This window comes from Lolium rigidum, chromosome 6 (assembly GCF_022539505.1).
Source record: "Lolium rigidum isolate FL_2022 chromosome 6, APGP_CSIRO_Lrig_0.1, whole genome shotgun sequence".
Taxonomy (NCBI): Eukaryota; Viridiplantae; Streptophyta; class Magnoliopsida; order Poales; family Poaceae; genus Lolium; species Lolium rigidum.
In genome coordinates, this window is record NC_061513.1 from 143,069,795 (window position 1) to 143,087,370 (window position 17,576).

General features: G+C 43.4%; 1 protein-coding gene and 1 long non-coding RNA gene across 13 annotated transcripts; both read right to left on the reverse strand.

Annotated features, from left to right (window-relative positions):
- Positions 1 to 1,158: 1,158 nt before the first annotated feature.
- On the reverse strand, positions 1,159 to 11,422 carry LOC124659780. 12 transcript variants are annotated; one of them, XR_006989697.1, is made up of 10 exons: positions 11,390 to 11,422; positions 11,119 to 11,318; positions 10,030 to 10,120; positions 9,803 to 9,933; positions 7,935 to 8,183; positions 7,406 to 7,510; positions 6,564 to 6,928; positions 6,214 to 6,395; positions 1,616 to 2,422; positions 1,159 to 1,504 (listed from the first exon to the last, which is right to left on the reverse strand). It is a non-coding gene; the product is annotated as an uncharacterized LOC124659780 (long non-coding RNA). The 12 variants fall into 12 exon arrangements; XR_006989702.1 differs by lacking the exon at positions 11,390 to 11,422 and having other exon boundaries at positions 10,030 to 10,094; positions 11,119 to 11,329; XR_006989699.1 differs by lacking the exon at positions 11,390 to 11,422 and having other exon boundaries at positions 10,030 to 10,102; positions 11,119 to 11,329.
- Positions 11,423 to 13,322: 1,900 nt separating this feature from the next.
- Positions 13,323 to 16,843, reverse strand: LOC124659779 (pre-mRNA cleavage factor Im 25 kDa subunit 2-like). Its single transcript, XM_047197593.1, has 7 exons — positions 16,756 to 16,843; positions 15,500 to 15,545; positions 15,259 to 15,352; positions 15,101 to 15,174; positions 14,294 to 14,380; positions 14,096 to 14,206; positions 13,323 to 13,586 (listed from the first exon to the last, which is right to left on the reverse strand). Exons 2-7 carry the CDS (start codon positions 15,539 to 15,541, stop codon positions 13,515 to 13,517), a joined length of 480 nt encoding a protein of 159 aa, XP_047053549.1. The 5' UTR covers positions 15,542 to 15,545; positions 16,756 to 16,843; the 3' UTR covers positions 13,323 to 13,514.
- Between the last annotated feature and the right edge of the window lie 733 nt (positions 16,844 to 17,576).

Sequence of the window (17,576 nt, forward strand, 5' to 3'; positions counted from 1 at the left end):
CCCTTAAAAGTCAAACTTCTAAATAGTTTTAGAAGTCAATTGGTTTTGAGTGAATTCCACTTTTTACCCTATAATTGCGCATTTATGATACATATTACCCTATTTAGTGAAACAACCTGTACCAAAATATCCCATTTAGAAGCTTTAACGATGGTTTAGCCCTAATTTAGCATTATGCTTGTCATTGTTTGTTAGGATAGGCATGATATGTCGATGTGGAGTGATAAAATATGTAAATATAGGAGGGCCTCGTGGACGATTATGTCCAAACTTCTTTAATCCATATGTACCATTCCTAACTATCGTCTTGCTATTTTTAGACCCTGGTCATCACCTAACACCTTACTCAATGAACACACATCCGAAAACCGGGATCCAAGGCTTTTAAAATGGACAATCTACACGATTTTTTACTCGGTGCGATAATTAATGTCACATATGCATAACTAGAGGGTAAAAAGTGAAATTCCCTCGTTGGTTTTTGAGGCTATGGGGTGATCTCACACCTGTGTAGGAATCCTAAAACTCAACATTCGATTAATCTTTTCTGTCTTCTCTCTTTTCTCCCTAACTCCCTCGCATTGCCTCCTCTGGCTGCCGGACGCGCCTTTGACGGCCTCAACCAGGCCATCGGCCGATGACCGCCATTGCCCCATCTTCGTAATGCGCGAGGTAGGGACGTCGAGACGAGAGGTGAGGCGACGACGACAAGGGCGTACGATGGTTTAGAAGCTTTAACGATGGTTTAGCCCTAATTTAGCATTATGCTTGTCATTGTTTGTTAGGATAGGCATGATATGTCGATGTGGAGTGATAAAATATGTAAATATAGGAGGGCCTCGTGGACGATTATGTCCAAACTTCTTTAATCCATATGTACCATTCCTAAATATCCCATTTAGAAGCTTTAACGATGGTTTAGCCCTAATTTAGCATTATGCTTGTCATTGTTTGTTAGGATAGGCATGATATGTCGATGTGGAGTGATAAAATATGTAAATATAGGAGGGCCTCGTGGACGATTATGTCCAAACTTCTTTAATCCATATGTACCATTCCTAACTATCGTCTTGCTATTTTTAGACCCTGGTCATCACCTAACACCTTGCTCAATGAACACACATCCGAAAACCGGGATCCAAGGCTTTTAAAATGGACAATCTACACGATTTTTTACTCGGTGCGATAATTAATGTCACATATGCATAACTAGAGGGTAAAAAGTGAAATTCCCTCGTTGGTTTTTGAGGCTATGGGGTGATCTCACACCTGTGTAGGAATCCTAAAACTCAACATTCGATTAATCTTTTCTGTCTTCCCTCTTTTCTCCCTAACTCCCTCGCATTGCCTCCTCTGGCTGCCGGACGCGCCTTTGACGGCCTCAACCAGGCCATCGGCCGATGACCGCCATTGCCCCATCTTCGTAATGCGTGAGGTAGGGACGTCGAGACGAGAGGTGAGGCGACGACGACAAGGGCGTACGCCGGAGCTGCATGAGTCGAGCCTGACACAACCCATTCAGGAAAAAAAATCATGTCACGAATTTTGCTACCTTTTCTACTATAAGATTGCTCGGTGTTAAAATAGTTTAACTTAGCAAAAAAAATTAACTTACACTTCCCAGAAAGAGGGGGTATGCAATAGGCACACACCGCGTTCGGCGGTGCTGCACGTTAACGCCATGGTGGTATGCTCGCATGAGTGTCTGACCGCGAGAAATACAAGTGAGAAGCGAGCTGCGCAGCTAAAGGCCGGAAGCATATCCTCTACATGCGCATGCAACGCCACGTCTACGAAAATAGTTGGATCGATGCTGTGGTAACTCGTTGGCATCACATTCGGCAGTGGCACAGTTTTCCTGCCCGCAAAGCTCAACAAAACGTCACAAATTTAACCGGCGCAGAAACACGAGCCCAGAGGAGCATGTTTGCTCCCAATCCCATACAAGGAAAACGGAACCAGTTATCAACGTTAACGACACCATCAATGAAAAACGGGTGTCCCATATGGTAGGAAATAAGAAATGTACCTAGTATTTGAAAGCAAAGCATTAAACTGACACTATGGCTTACACTTACAGGAAGAGAAAGTAGAACAGCGCCTGTGGGGCAGTACTCATAATATAGCATATCAAATCTTCCAGCACATCAAAATCAATGACATCTTCGTTTAAGCATTCCTGAGTTTGCAATAGAATATTTTCAGTTAGAACTGAACAATATTTACAAAAAGGTGCAATGCAATTGTCCAGAGCACAAACTCACTAGATTTTGCTTGGTCCTTTCACTATATGACTAATAGCAGTCGAAGGTGTAATGAGGATTAACATAGTTTTCAGAAAGCATGGACTCATCCCCCCATGAGGATAAGACAAGGTTCTTCATTCCTCTCCGATTATTCACTGAGCTACTGCATGCTTCCGCTGGAGCAAAATGAAAAGGAATCAGGCATTAGTTTAGCACACGTTCATAACAGACAATGAAACACAAGTATCAGGCATATAAACTTGTGCACCGGCTGGCTGTGAGGATTTTAAGGTGCGGATAGTGGCATATGACTAACTCTAATTGCATTCCATAAGAATTAAGCATATATATACAAAACAATTCAAATTTTCAAGTTTCAAACAGGGAATGCTAGCACAGGTGGGAGCCTCATCATATCCATCGATTTTGGTCTTGTAAATTGTAATGCATGGAAAATAAGTTGCATGGCATCCATGAGTCTTTAAAACAACAGTAATCAAACACAGAAGATCCAGAAGAGCATACTGTAACATCCCTGTTTTAATAAAACCTAGATTAGGGTTTGATTGTGCATCATTTGCATCATGATATTTTCCTAAGCAAAATGCATTGAAGAAAAATGTTTGAAAACCCTAAGTGTTGTTTGAATCTCTCTCTCTTTTCAAATGTTTCAATATTTCAAACAGATTTCAAATAGCAAAAGAAGTTTGAAACAAAATAAAGAAAAACAGTTTTGGAAAAAAAAAAGAGAAACCCTATTTCCCTCTCTCATTCTGGGCGCAGCCCACTCTCCCTTCTCCCTGGCGTGGCCCAAAGTGGCCCAACAGCAGCAACCAACCCAGCCCAGGAAACTCCCAGGGGGGTATTGGAAAAAATGCCATCGTCTTCCTCCCCCCGATGCAGCTCGGTGGCAGAGCCACGAGCGCCCGATCGACGCCGGCGCCAAGATGCTCGCCGCCGCCCCCGAACCTCTACAAATACCCCTGCGCCGCCCCTAAGAACCCTAGCAACCCCAAGTTTCCCCTCTCCTACTCTCTCTTGCTCACTTGGCCGAAACCCTAGCGGCAGCAACCGCCTCGCCCCCGTCGTCTGCGACCTCCCCGAGCTCCGGCGAGGGTCCAGGGAGCTCCGCCTCGCCACCGTGGCCCTCCTGGCCAACGGAATTGAAGCCGTTTGCCTCCAACCGCCGGAATCGACCGTCGTCTCCGACCCCGGCAACCACCGCTCGTCGTCGCTCCGGCCATCCCCTCGCCTCGCCAACCCTTCTATCGCGCTCAGGGTGAGCTTCTCGTACTCGCAGTGCCCTCGCCCTGCTCGATTACTCTCTGTAGCACCGCCGCGCCATGTACCTGTCCCGGCCGCCGCTCGGCCTCGTCGCCGGCCATGCTCCGGCGACCAATAGGTCGCGGCGCCGCCACCGTCCTGCTCCCCGCGTCGCCGCGCGTCTAACGCGCCAGCCCGCGCGTCCAGGCATGGCCTGGAACGGCCGCGCTGCTCGTCCCTGGCGCCGGTCCGCCGTGGTCAACCACCGGCGGTTGACTCCGGTGGGACCCGCCCCTTTTTCCTTTTTATTTTCTATTTTCTGTAAATTGGAAATTATATGACATGTGGGGCCCCTTGTCAGATATTTATTCATTTCGTAAATGTTTAATAAAAGAATAAAACCCTGACAGTGGGTCCAGTCTGTCAGACTTTTAATAATTTCCAGGATTTTCCAGAAATGATTTAAAATGAATAAAACTTGTAAAATTCATAACTTATTCATTTTAAATCAGAAAAATATGTATAATATATCAAAATTTTCAGAAAAAAGAGATCTACATTTTGGTAGCAAAATCATGCATTGTTAAACAACTTTGAACCCTAGTTGTTTTAGAAGAACATGATCAACCCCTCTGAGGTTCCGGAACTAGTACCCCTAGTCCCGTCGAACCTCAATTAATTTGATGATGTCTTAGGGTTATTTCAATACCTAATTAACATGTCATATCATTATTCTTGTATGCGCATTGCATCAATGCCATGTGTTGATTGTTCCTTTACCTTTCCGGTGTTTGCTTCTTCGCGATCGATAGAGCAAGTGCCCGAGATGATGAAGATCGACAACAACGAAGGTCAATGTCTGTCCACCGACGAACAAGTAAAGCATGGGATCTTCGAAGATCCATATTGGTTTGTCAGGGACAAAGGCAAGCCCTACCCTGGTTCATATTATGGTTTCGAAATGCTTTTACTTCTGGTTCCTACATATTGCATTCGATTCCAATATGTTTTATCGGCAGTTATAGTTATCCTATGTGGGTTGCATTTACCATCCTTGTAGCCTAAATACTCCGATCCATCGCTCCCGAGCAAGACTAGGTTTGAGCTTGTGTGCATCGCTAGAGCCGTTGTATCGAATATGCTTAGCCATGCTTAGTTGACGAATTCTGATCCATCCGGTTGATGAATCAGAGCTGCGATTGAACCTAGTATGGCAGGATGACGTGGTAAGATTAGTGATGATAATTAAACATGCTTAAAGGCTTGGATGGGCCGCCACATGGGATGTGGTGTTTTGACTCGTTCTCGCCGATACTAGGACCTGAGGTTCTCGCCTTCGGAACCAAGACTGAGCGTACAACCACACGGGGTCCATGGGAACCCCTTGGCCCGAACTTGTCTAGCTTACCCATGAGTCAATTAGTTTGCGAGTTCCATTTGGCATTCTACATGGCGAAGGCGTGGAAAAGGTTTTCAAAGGTGCATCATACAGGGATGTGGCTAGGGTGAAGGATGTTGGAGGCATTGAACTGGATCCCCTGCACACAATGACCGGGACCGCCTCGGAGAATGGCTACCTACGATGACGGAGTTCCCGGTTAGATTGACTCATGGAATAGGCGAAGTAAGGGAAATGTTTTGGTCGACCACCCTCTGCCGGCACGCCGAGGAAGCGTGTACATGACGGCGCTAAGAGTCGGTCGGCACGTGTGGGTAAAGTTGTACACCCCCGCAAGGTAAATCTTTTCGAAAAGCCGTGTCCACGGTTACGGACGACTTGGTGATGGATTCTGTGATCATAGACAACATGAACCTAATCGTAAAACTTGGAATCAATGTGTGATAAGGATCCCTACTCAGGGTATCGAGGGGGTGCTCCTAGTTGATAGGTTCACAAATGATGAAGATTCGGTGGATTCAATATGATGATCAGTAGAGCTAGTGATACCGCTCTCTTATCCCCTTTTAAAATGATCTGAGTAGGCGAGCTTCTGCTCCCTCTTGTTTTACAAAGGAAAACTGGCTTTCTGCAAAATAAGCTCCACATAAAGCCTCGTATACCGGCTTTGCTAACGAGGTTGTACTAAGTCTTGCCGAGTCCCCGTACTCGGCTTTGCATGCTTTGTTTCGGACGAAGACTCTCCAACGAGATGAAGGTTTCTAGGTCGACATCGACGAGTAGCTTGGGATTCCCGGTGGCGGCACTGGAATCTATGGGCCGGTACGTCGCCGTTATGCTCCTGGCCTCTTAGGCCTTTTGCTATCTTGCTATTTAGAATAGCATAACTTCGCTTCCGTTGATTGATGAAATGTCAGGTCAGTGACCTCTGCTTGTAATACTTTGGTTCTTTGCTCAGTTATGAGCTTGTATTACTCTTTGAGTTGTAGAGTCACTGTTGTGTTACCGATTCTCACCCTGTAGGCCCTAGAGATCTAGGTTAGGCTTATGCCAGATGAGGATCTGGGTTTGTCTAGCCAACGACCTCCTGGGGTCGCCACACATACCCAACACAGAAAAAAAAACTTAGACATGTTCTGAGCTAATAATCATCATATAATGAAATAATGAGGATACTTGCAGAATATAGTATATAACGGGAAAAGGGCATATTTAGAAGATATAGTAATTGACACAGAGCAGCAATAGTCAAAGGGCTCCAATGGTTGATACGCCACTGAGAATGAGAACTGGAAAAATGAAAACCTTTTCTCCATGCTGTGCGAATTATGCTCCTGATGCAGGAGAATCCAAAGGAAGAAAGTACTCCATTTTCTCATAAACATCTTCAAGGAAGTGAGTTCAAATGGTGTGTTCTGCCTTCAACAGTAATCACAGGGCAATCTCCAAAGTATTGTGCAAACAGGCTTCAATCAACAGTTGCAGACCTGCAGTTAAAAAACACATAAACATACACATGAATCACAAAATAATCAATGCAACAAATTGCAAGTGTGAAAGGACATGATGAAAGAAATAAGGGAATGGACATTACATGAGAATAACTTTCAGCTTTCTTCCAGGTTGATTGGAGAGAGTTTCAACAAGATTCTTACCCCGCTGTTGTTTGTGCTTGTGACGCCGTCTCCGCCTCTACCTCGGCCTGCAGCTCTACCCGACATGCACCACTCCTGCTATGAGGCTGGTATTCCGACGACCTAAGCCTCGCCTGTAGCTCTACTGGGCAACACCAGGCCTAGGCAACATCAGACGGTGCCTCCAGTTGCCTTCCCGCCTGCACCTCTGTTGAGGGGTGGCGCTGCAGAACCGTTCGGCGGTGCGCGTCCGCAGCCCCGGTGACCTCCGCAGCTCCGGCTTGCAAGACAGTTTCTCATCAACACGGAGGGATCAATCAACCGCGGTGAGCTCCGCTTTCTCCCACCTTTCTCTGCGACCATGGCCAAGGCACCCAGCCAGCTTCCTACGAAGTAACAATTGAATCAGATCTTAGCTACAGCTACACAAGCATTTCAGATACACTTGAAAAATCTGTTGTTTCCTACTTAATCAAGCCTGCTAGCAGAAAGTAGTAATACACCTGGATGGAAGATCCATGCTAAAATATACAAACTGGTAATTTCAGCAGTAGGGCAAGTTGCTTGCAACAGAGTGTCTCATCAACACGACAGCATGATAAGTTATGAAACTGTGGAATGTAACTGGTTTTGAGTCCCAAACAGAATTATTAGTTCCACGAAAACACAGAGTCGAACCCAAATAAGAGACAATTAGGTATTGATTACTAAGGAAGCTGATATATTGGACTACAGAGAGAACCAGTTGGAAATAGTTACAATTGGCAACATATGCACAACAGAATGCAGCATCCTAGATATGTGAATGGATGGCATACAAGCAACAATGCATTAACAAAGAAGCATTAGCTAAGAGAAAGTACCCGGAGGTTCATTAGCTGCTAAACAGGTACCCTTCAGATATTTGGGTGTCTGTCTGAACGAACCAGAACATCTGGCAGTCTTGTTTTTCCCGACATCGTCCTTACCTAAAAAAGGGTTCATTTGATCAGTGTACAAGTATTCAAACAACAGCCACAATAAAATCATCAATTTCTCTGTGTTGCATACTAAGAAAAAAGCTGATGCATCAAGCATGGTTATGAAGAATTCAGTTACGCATGCACTTTTTATTTCAGTTACATTCACAGGTTTCATCTCTATCTCTACTACTTAAAAAGGAGGAGAGTGTTCCGTCATCAGACGGTCCGACGTTTGCTTCGTCAAACTTCGTCCGCTCTTCCTGATCGCCCCGACCCGGCCTAAGTGGGCCAAGCCCAACTAATCCAGTCACTTTCCGCTCACCCAACCACGATCAAGAAACCCTCATTAAAAATGCTCAAAAAAAACCCTCATTAAAAATGCTCAAAAAAACCCTCATTAAAGGCTCAGGTCCGCTAAAAAAAAGTTAACCTTCAGTTATCGCCACCATTGAGGACAGTTTCTTTCGCCATCAATCGATGACCATTACTTCCAGCGATAATTAATTTCACCAGCATATAATACACCATCCTAACAACATATCCTCCCAATTTTTGTGCGTCCCGGCCTTCCCCATAGAAATATCGAGTTGAGCTCCATAAGTTCTGTTGTTGTCAGCAGTCAGAACAACCTTCCCCTGAGACCTTGAGCGATGATGCGCTCAATCATGGGATCATGTGCCTGGAAGATAAAACAGAGCAGCATGTAAAAATAAACTTTCCTTGATATTGACAGGTACACACTGTATAAGCTATCAAACTCGGGTAAAGCAAAAAAAAAAAAAAAAATACAACATAACTTCAGTTAACAATGTTTCATCATTTCTAATGCCCTCCTGATAACCGATAATTGAGCTACCTGTTGAACTACGAATTTTTTTATTTGAAAGAGTGTCAACCTACAAATTCAATCACCAGTCAATTGAAATCCCCTTCTACTACGCCCTAACATTAATTTGGTATTAGCACCAGTCAAATAACGATCAATCACAGTAATTCATGTCCCCTTTTTTCAGCCTACCATTAGTTACACCATGATTTACGCCCAGCCTTTTTCAATACTATATATATACCTTCCTACCCGTCCTAAACCCACCAAGAGTAAATTATGTTTCATATCAGGACGGCCTCTCCCACACCATATTCCTCAGTGAACACCTTCCCAACTCAAATCTCCCACTCAAACATTTGATCAAGATTCTTCACAGGCGGGGCACCAACAAGTTGTCCCCGTTAAGTAGGGTTGCAACACGGGATCCGATGCGGGACGGATTTTCTTCTGCCGTACCCAGCCACTGTGTATTTCCTCGGCCAAAACGAACGCTAGATGCTGGCTTAATTCCGTTTTTGTGGAACTAAGCGGGACGGCGCCCTGCAACCCTACCGTTAAGGTATGTAATATAATTTTCATGTTTTCAGCAGCAAGCATATAGTAAGATCTTGTCGATTAGGGTCTTCCCAAATAGATTGATTCCCAGACAAACTGAATATGAACATAAGTGATTAACTGTAAACTGTGGTTTTTGGTCCGAAAATGCAGATTCGCAAATAGAATGCTTTCTTTTATGTTTTCAGCAACAAGCATATAATTAAAATCTTGTACACGAGGGTCTTCCTAAATAGATTGCTTCCCAAAAGTACTGAATAGTAACATACGTGATTAATATAGAATGCTTTCTTTTATGTTTTCAGCAGCAAGCATATAGTAAGAATCTTATAGATGAGCGTCTTCCCAAACAGACTGAATATAACATATTAACATAAGTGACTAATTGTCTACTGTTGTTTTTGGTCCAAAAATGTAGACTCGCAAATAGAGTGCTTTCTTTTATGACAGAGGTCATGTAATTCGATTACATACAACTTTGGGTGTACTGAAGGTTATATTGTTTCAAGGATAACCTGCCACTGTAAAACCCTGCTGTATATCATGAATTTTGTACAACATCAAGGTAATTTCATCGAAATCCTGGTGCATGCCTACAGTGCATTGTTCAAACGATGTTGATGTAACTTATTAGCACGTTATGATATATGAAAACTTGTCAAAATTCTGGTGAGACAACATAAATATATATGTGGTATAAAACTTATTAGCATGTTATGTAACTTAATCAACTCTTTGTGAAATCAGAACAACAACAAATAAATGTAGAGGGACTAAAAACATCCCAAGTGCTTGCTCCAACTCTTTGTGAAAACAGAACTTATTAGCATGTTCTTAGCATGTTATGTAACTTAGCAGAGATATCAAGGGTAGCTGAAGTTTGTAGCAATGCCCAGATGTTGCCAGTTCATTACCTTGAACATGCGTTGCCTGGCGTTAAGATCATGCAGGTGAATAATTGATAGATGTTCTATATCTGATCGAGAGCATATAGAGTATTTGTAGCAGCAAGAAGAAGGACCTTGTCATCATTATGGCTTGCACCCTGTAAATAAGGGCACAAAATAAACCAATAGTATTGGGATCTGTTCACTTCCTGCATAGTCACTTATAACATGTATTATATTGTGTCGTAACTTACTCTATGAAGCTCTTGAGGTAATATATGAAGTTGTGTCACAGTGGTATTGAATTAAAAGCACCGAGCTAGAGTCCTTGCAGACAAATATGTACTGTTAAAGATGAGTTTTTGGTAAGAAATTCATGTACACCTTCTGAAATGCACGTAAAGAGATGAATCAGCAAGTTTTCCAGGGCTAGACCATGGATGAGATGTAGTAGATGATACATGAAGGTAGCAACATAACATGTAATGAACTTGTGGGGACAAAGAGGAAACTAAAGCCACTGGCCAGCAATGTACAACATAAAAAAAAAAACTCAGGTGCAACTTCATTGAGATTTACCATGATGATATGTATCAAACTTATGCGTCAGTTCACAACAGTTGCATGAAGCTACTAAAATCTATGCGTCAATCCACAACAGTTGCAAAGTCTGTTCCGGCACCAGCTACGCTTCACGCTTGCAACTAAAAATGTAGCATATCACTTCAGTGCATTAAAAAATGTTCCAGGTGATGTGAACTTTTCGAGATCACTCATTTATAAGAAACCTAATTATAAGACCATTCCATTGCTGAACACACCAGAAAATTACATAATCGGTCTCAGTTAGGCATATTGCTTTGCAAATTTAAAGAAGGTATATGCATAAAAGGTTGGTTTCTTCAGCCCCTATACTCTACTTAACAGAGAACAACACTCTATTTGCCTGGTAATAATTAAGATGAGAGATCATCTTCCTTAAAAACCGACATAATATTTTCCAGGTAACCTTAAGAACAGATTTTGCCATAACAAATCGTAAATACCACGCGCCCACGATTTCTTTCCAAACAAATAGCATATGGAGATTTATTTACGCCATTGATTTAGCGGACAACCAATCCATCCGCACCATCCTCCCTTTCCCAAATATCGCTCTACGCCTCCTAGCCAATCAGCAAGGCGAGCACACGACGATCTAAGCAAACAGCTACAATGGCGAAAATTGTTGGAGCCCATCGACATATCGATTTGGTCTCGGGTAAGTTCGATGAAGCATTCATGCTTACCATCTAATTAGCTTCTGATAAGGGACAGTCGGATTGTGAGAGCGGAAATCATACCGAGCCGGCTGTAGCACTTGTGCAGTGCAGGGAGGGGAAGAGGCCATTGACCCTAGGGCAGGGAGAGGAGGTGTCGGACGAAGCCGTCGTGTGGAGAGGAAGCGGAAAGGAGAAGTCGTGGCGGGGAAAGGGGCGGCGGCGACGCATTGGCGTGAAGAGCTGGCCGCAGGGAGAACCGAGGGAGGGGTGGCCGCTACGTGCTGCAGGCCGGCAGAGGCTTCGCGTTTAACTCCGAACGGCAAGGAAGAGGAGGAGAGGAGGGGCGCCGCACCTGGTGGAATCTGATGGGCGTGCAGACGCTCTTGACCGCGGCCGCCGCCGCCGCCGCCGCGCCTAGCTTTGCAGAGGAGCTGGCGCTCGGGCTGGGCTAAGCCATCGGAGGAGCGTTTGCGAGGGGATTTGGTATCTTCGTCTAAACAGAGAGAGACTGATAGCTGGATAAGAACAGAGATGGTGACATTGAGCAACTGTTCTCTGCTTTGGCCTTTGGCTAGCTAGGACTGATTAGCTAGCTAGAGACTGATTACTTCTAGGACTGATTAGCTAGCTTACGCTGCTGTATTTTTTTACGGTAAGCTACGCTGCTGTTATTTCTAAATTAAGAAGCTAGGGCTGAGTCCTAAAAAAATACACGATGATTAGCTACGTTGCCCTAAGAAAATCTAGCTACACTTTCGAAGAAATGCTAGCTCTTCTTAAAGTGTAGTTCTTCTACAATAGTATTTTTTTTATAAAGCTAAGAAATCAAGTGGAAATGCATAACATATATTCAACGCCACTGGTATTTGCAGGTTTCATGAATGTTCAATTATATTCATTTATCAATTCTACATGTATGCTAGATTTAAAATCAGTCGATCCAGTTTTTATGTTGCTTATGCAGTTGCACTTTTAATCTACATCGTTTGCCCTTTTACAAGTGTACAATGGCTAATTTTATCATTTGTAATATATCGTTTGTTTTATACTATGAAATCAGTGGTTTTTATTATTCAACTGACTGGTATGATTTAATAAACTAATTGACTTATGAGAGTGGGACCTTTAAAATGTATGTTCTTGAGCCGTATGAAATTATTATTACTTTGTTCGCATTAAATTGCGCCAAAGTTGTGAAGATGACGTGCAGCGTTGATTAAAACCGCGTCAATTAAAACGGATCAAAGGGTGTACGTGATTTCACTTACCTGTTTGGAGGTGTTTAGTGATGGTTGATGTTTAATGTTTCTATCTTAATCATTTTTATTTTTACATGTTTTGTTACCAGTAACAACGCACGTGCACTTTACTAGTCTTCAGAAAATTCAGAATTTCAGAGTTCAGCAACGACATGGGGACACATTTCCACCCATCCGAGCCAAGTTTGAGTCCTTGGACTAACAATTTTGGGTTATCTCGCCATTCTTCTTAATATGATGCGGAGGTGCTCACACAAAATAAATCATACGAGAAACCAACAAATGATTCTCACAGACTCCCAGCCACCTTTTTGTTCAGTTCTTCTCTTGCACTGGTCTGAACATAAACTCGTGAGTGCCAAGTAAGAGATTGACTGCTGCGACATAATACACTCGATCATGTGAAGCTCATCTACTCGTAAAGCTTCCTTCAGAAATAAACAAAAATCTACTCAGAAAGGGCAAGAATGGACAATTGAAGTTTGGTGCTGCCATAACTATATCTGAACAAGCAAATGCTCCTGAGTCCGTCCACACACACAATAATGGTATCACCCACAGCTGGCCTGGTCCTATACAAAGCAGAACGCACAATTGTTTGTTGCAACTGAGCCGATACAACCGGGGAATGGTCTGACAAGGTAGACATGCAACATTGCTTTGTTCTGTTCAAACTGCCATTACCATGAGAGGGAGAAACGGGAACAACACCAGCACGATGATGCCACCACATACGTGAAACAAATCAGTACCAAAAACCAGAAGCATCGACCATGCCACAACTGTCAAACATCACATGTAACTTCTCTAAAAACAAGATTCACCACTGGATGTAATTACCATCGAAACAGTCAAAAGCCGAACTGCACAGCTCTGTCAAGACATGAAGACAATGAAGTTCTGAATGCCAACTTCTACACCGACGGTTGGCTGCGAATTTTTCTAACAAAAAAAAACGGGCCTAAAGAGTTGCTACAGCAGACCACGCAAATAGTAGAAACACACATTGGTAAATACACAAACAAATCAGCGCAGCAGAACAACCAGAAATTATCTAGCAATAACAGAAACCGCCAAATAAAAGACAGTCGGAGTGCATGCCTACTAAGCTTGTGCATAATTCATGAAAACTTGGTCACTGAATAAACAAGTCATGCTAAGTTGATTAGCCGGTTTGATGTCAAATGTCCATCTTGATGTGTTGCCGTCCCATGACCCTTACGAGCTCACCATGTTGAACTGGAACTTGGACAGCTGCTGCGGGATGGTGGAAATGACAGGCCCGTACCACTGCATCCACATACATAGAAAGCAAATTTCAGGTTTCCGTTCACACATTTAAGACAGCAACATAAAAGCATGATAGATTAAAGCTGCACAGGGAAATATAGCCATGTGAGAATTAGCTAACTCGGTACGGAGTTTATAGGCTTTACTTGAAAGGGTTCCGTTTGAATTTGGTTAAAAAAAAAACTGCAGGTTCCAACTGCCATATATACCTATGGCCTGGAAACCAAGCCACATCCAATGGCACCAAAGAAACCCAGATCAAAGAAGTTTCATAGCTACCCCGCAAAAAAAAGTTTCATAGCTAGAAGAGACAAATACTTTCTCACAGATATCAACTCCCATTCTTTTATGTGCAGCAAAACAAAACTGATTTATCGGGACACATATTGTTAAGAAAAAAATCTAAGTCCCTGGGCTTTTTATTAGCCATATACATCAACACACTTGGGTACAATGTTTCAAAACATCATGCAAAGCTAACTTTCAGAGTGGGGGGCACTGCCACTTACCTGAACATTGTCATAGAGCTCAAACAGTGGAACAGCAAGTAGCTTCAGGTTCCTTGGAACAGCGAAATACTCCTTTTCAGTCAGGTGAACAATGAAAAGCTTCTTGCACTCCTGTTCAACCACATTGGTCATTTCCATTATCTAATCCCAACTCCCAATAATAGGGGGTAACAGAAACCCCTTAAAGCAACAATGTACCTTGGGCTTGGCTATATGCGGAGGGCAGTAAGGATACATCACAGTCTCAAAGTTTGGCCTCCACCAGACAGCAACACACTCACCAACCTTGAAGTGGTAAACATATTAGATCTTTATCCAAATGGGTACAGTTATCGTTACGCAATATCTAAGAGTAAAAACACCTCATAACATTGTAAGCATGTGGTAACAGAAACGGAACCCAGGATTACTGTAAGCAGCAGCTAGATAGGCAAGTTCACACTGATTCCAAGCATTTCATACTTCGGTAAGTACATAGCAAAGACTGTGCAGAAAGAGTACACTGCAGTGCGACATAACTACCTACAGATGTCCATTGTGAATATTGTTGTATATAAACATGTGGACACAGAAAATTATATTGGCGCATTAGTGAGACAGTAGGCAGTTCATGCTCTAAATCTTGAAAACTGAGAACATGATATCTGCAGTTATCAGTCAGCACCAATGCCACTTTTCCATTTATGTACAGTTGCAATATAGTACATATGGAGCAATATATAATGTTCATGACATGCCTTAAATAAGATGTAACTATTATAGCCATGGTTAGTGGATCACTTTCAGAAAACAAAAAAACAAAAAAAACCATGGTTAGTAGGTGGGTTGATGAAAGCTGAAATAGCAGTTTAGTCGTTTATTTCTTCCAGGTGCAGATACTCTCCTGTACAGAAGTATTAACTATGATTTAACAAGGTACAAAGTGACCAGTTCCAGCAAAACTAGGTAATACACTCTGACCATACACCATCAACAAAAAAACTGAGCTTCTCTCGAATGCCTTACCTGCCAGTTAGGTGGAAAAGTAGGAGAATTCACTGCAAGTTTGCTGGACAGCTTTCTTTTCAGGCCCTCGATTTCTGTAGAATCCCAGATACGTAAGAAAACACATGATAGTTTCATGTACAAGGAACATGATAAAAAAGTGGAGCAACAAAAACGACCATTTTCTCCAGGCTTCAACCGTCCACCAGGAAGTTTGCAAAATGTATTCCCAATTTGCAACAGCAGAATGTGGGGGTGATTGTGCTCTTGCACCTGCATAGGATAACATGAGTAAATATTTCAGTTTGTTTGCCAAGCCCACTGACCAATTGCTATTGCATGAAGTTGCCAGCAATTAGATGCTTCGAAGCATAAAAATGCATACGAACATGATTATGAGATAGAAGAATAGAAACATACCAACAGGATTGCTTCAACACTTGTCCTCATTCCTTCTTTCATGTAGCTGCCATTTGCCAAATTAATTAGTAAGTTGATCAATTTGACAGAACAAGGTTGAGAAACATGCTTAGCAAAGGAGCCAAACTGTTCACATGACACTTAAAAGGCAAAGCATAATGCACATTTATATTTCAGTCAACAGAAGAAACATGAAAGCTTACATCTACTTTCCTTTAAGACACAAATTGATTTCACATTCCAGGCCAGTCTACCAACAAATTATCATGTAAAACTACTAGTTCTTACAAAATGGGGAAATGGACCTTGAAGGCACTAAATTCCTTATGTTTGTAGAGTACTGCACAATACTTGTAGATCATTTCTTTTCATCCTACACAAAGACTAGCCTACAAAAGGCATTTCATTGGGCGAATCAATAACATGCAAATGATATAGGGTTGTGCGGAAGCTTTCATACCTATTTGACATAACATGGAAAGTTCTGTCTATTTCAGCATGAAAAGAAAGGGTTTCAGTGATAATATTGCTACTGCAATGTGCAAAACTGAAGACAACAGAAAACAGATTAATCGAGAGTCAGCATACCGTGGCAACAGCTGCCTTAGCTGGACCTCTGATACTAACAGGACAAGATTCTATGAGGCGTTAATATCATTGCTAAGGAGCTATCGAGTGAGGCTGGTACCCATCAGCTTCCGTTACTCCTCACATTTTCCATAAACAGTTTGTTATCAAACTGCACTGTTTAATTGCCACCGGGAATTGATTGTCCAAGTAATGGTAAAAAAATTCACCGCCAGGTCGCCTGGGTAAAATGACATTGGATTGGTGACCATGATTATAAAAGCAAATAGTACAACAATCTCACAGAATAAAAAACACACGCGCAAATTTGCAGATAACAGGATGGGGTGAGAACGTGCATGACATTTTGACATGAAATTTGCACACATTAGCAGCAAACTAGCCAGTTAGTCATTTAGCAAAACAGTTCAAGGATCACCTAGTCCTTGAAGCTTCAAGCAAACACATGCATAGGCAGAACCAACTATACTATCCAAAGCAGTAACACAAGATAAAATATTGGACATCAGATTCAGGCGCTAGTTATAAACAAGACATCAAAGGCTCGCCAGGCCACAGCCAGACAAGGGCTGGTAGGATTTCGTCAAAGGCATGAAACTCATGAACTCGGCCATCATGTTCAGAAGTTCCAGATGCACAAAACTAAAGAGTTGGAAGAAAAGGCTCACCAGGCCAGAACAAGGGCTGGTAGGATTTCGTCCGTGGCGAAACCTTGGCTTGCTGACGATCTGCTGAGGCGCAGTCTCCTGGCCTCCGCTGTCGCCGCCGCGCCGCTTTCCTTGATTCCCTCTCGCCGCCGCCGCGTAGCGCTCGGGCCTTCCGCCGCCGCGTAGCGCCCGGTCGTCCCTGTTCCTTCCGCCGCCGCGTAGCTCTCCGGTCTAGCGCCCCGGTCGCCCCTGCCGCCGCGTAGCGCCCGGCCGCCGCATAGTCCTTCTCCTTCCGCTGCTCCGCCGCGGATCTTGGTTTCTTGTTTTTCTTGACGGGGCCGTTGGTTTCTTGTTACAACCGCTTTGACAACACAACACGGTCCAAGACTCCAAATCCAATTGACCCACACCGTCTCATTGTCTCAACGCACAAAAGAATAACCGAATACAACAACGCAGTCCATCCACAATAAACGTACAGAATCCAGCCCAACGCAAAGTTCACAGAACAGTTCTTCGACGCAAAACCGGACCGAAACAAGAATCAAAGCAGAAAACAAAGTGTCCACTAGCGGTCGCAGCACCTGGAGGCCCTGTGGGCTTGCAGCTCTTCGTAGGTACCGAACTTGTTGCAACAATTGCGGCACTGGAAGGAAAGGCCAAAGTGCTCCTCCGCGTAGTGCGAACCCATTGCGTCCTTGCGGTACGCGGGACGAGGTGTCACCCCCTGCTGGAGACACGCAACGCAGAGAAACTTGCGCCCGCGAACCCAAAGATGGACACTGTTGTCGTCCATCGTTCCTCGAGAACCGAACCTAAGGGCGATGCTTCTTTTTCTCTTT

Bases quoted from the DNA above. Each gene is read 5' to 3' on its own strand.
- LOC124659779 (XM_047197593.1), bottom strand. From the start codon at position 15,541: ATGAAAGAAGGAATGAGGACAAGTGTTGAAGCAATCCTGTTG. The intron at 15,175-15,258 runs GTCGTTTTTGTT...GGGATTCTACAG, and splicing joins GTTGAAGCCTGGAGAAAATG to AAATCGAGGGCCTGAAAAGA. The intron at 13,587-14,095 runs GTAAGTGGCAGT...ATGTGGATGCAG, and splicing joins AGCTCTATGACAATGTTCAG to TGGTACGGGCCTGTCATTTC.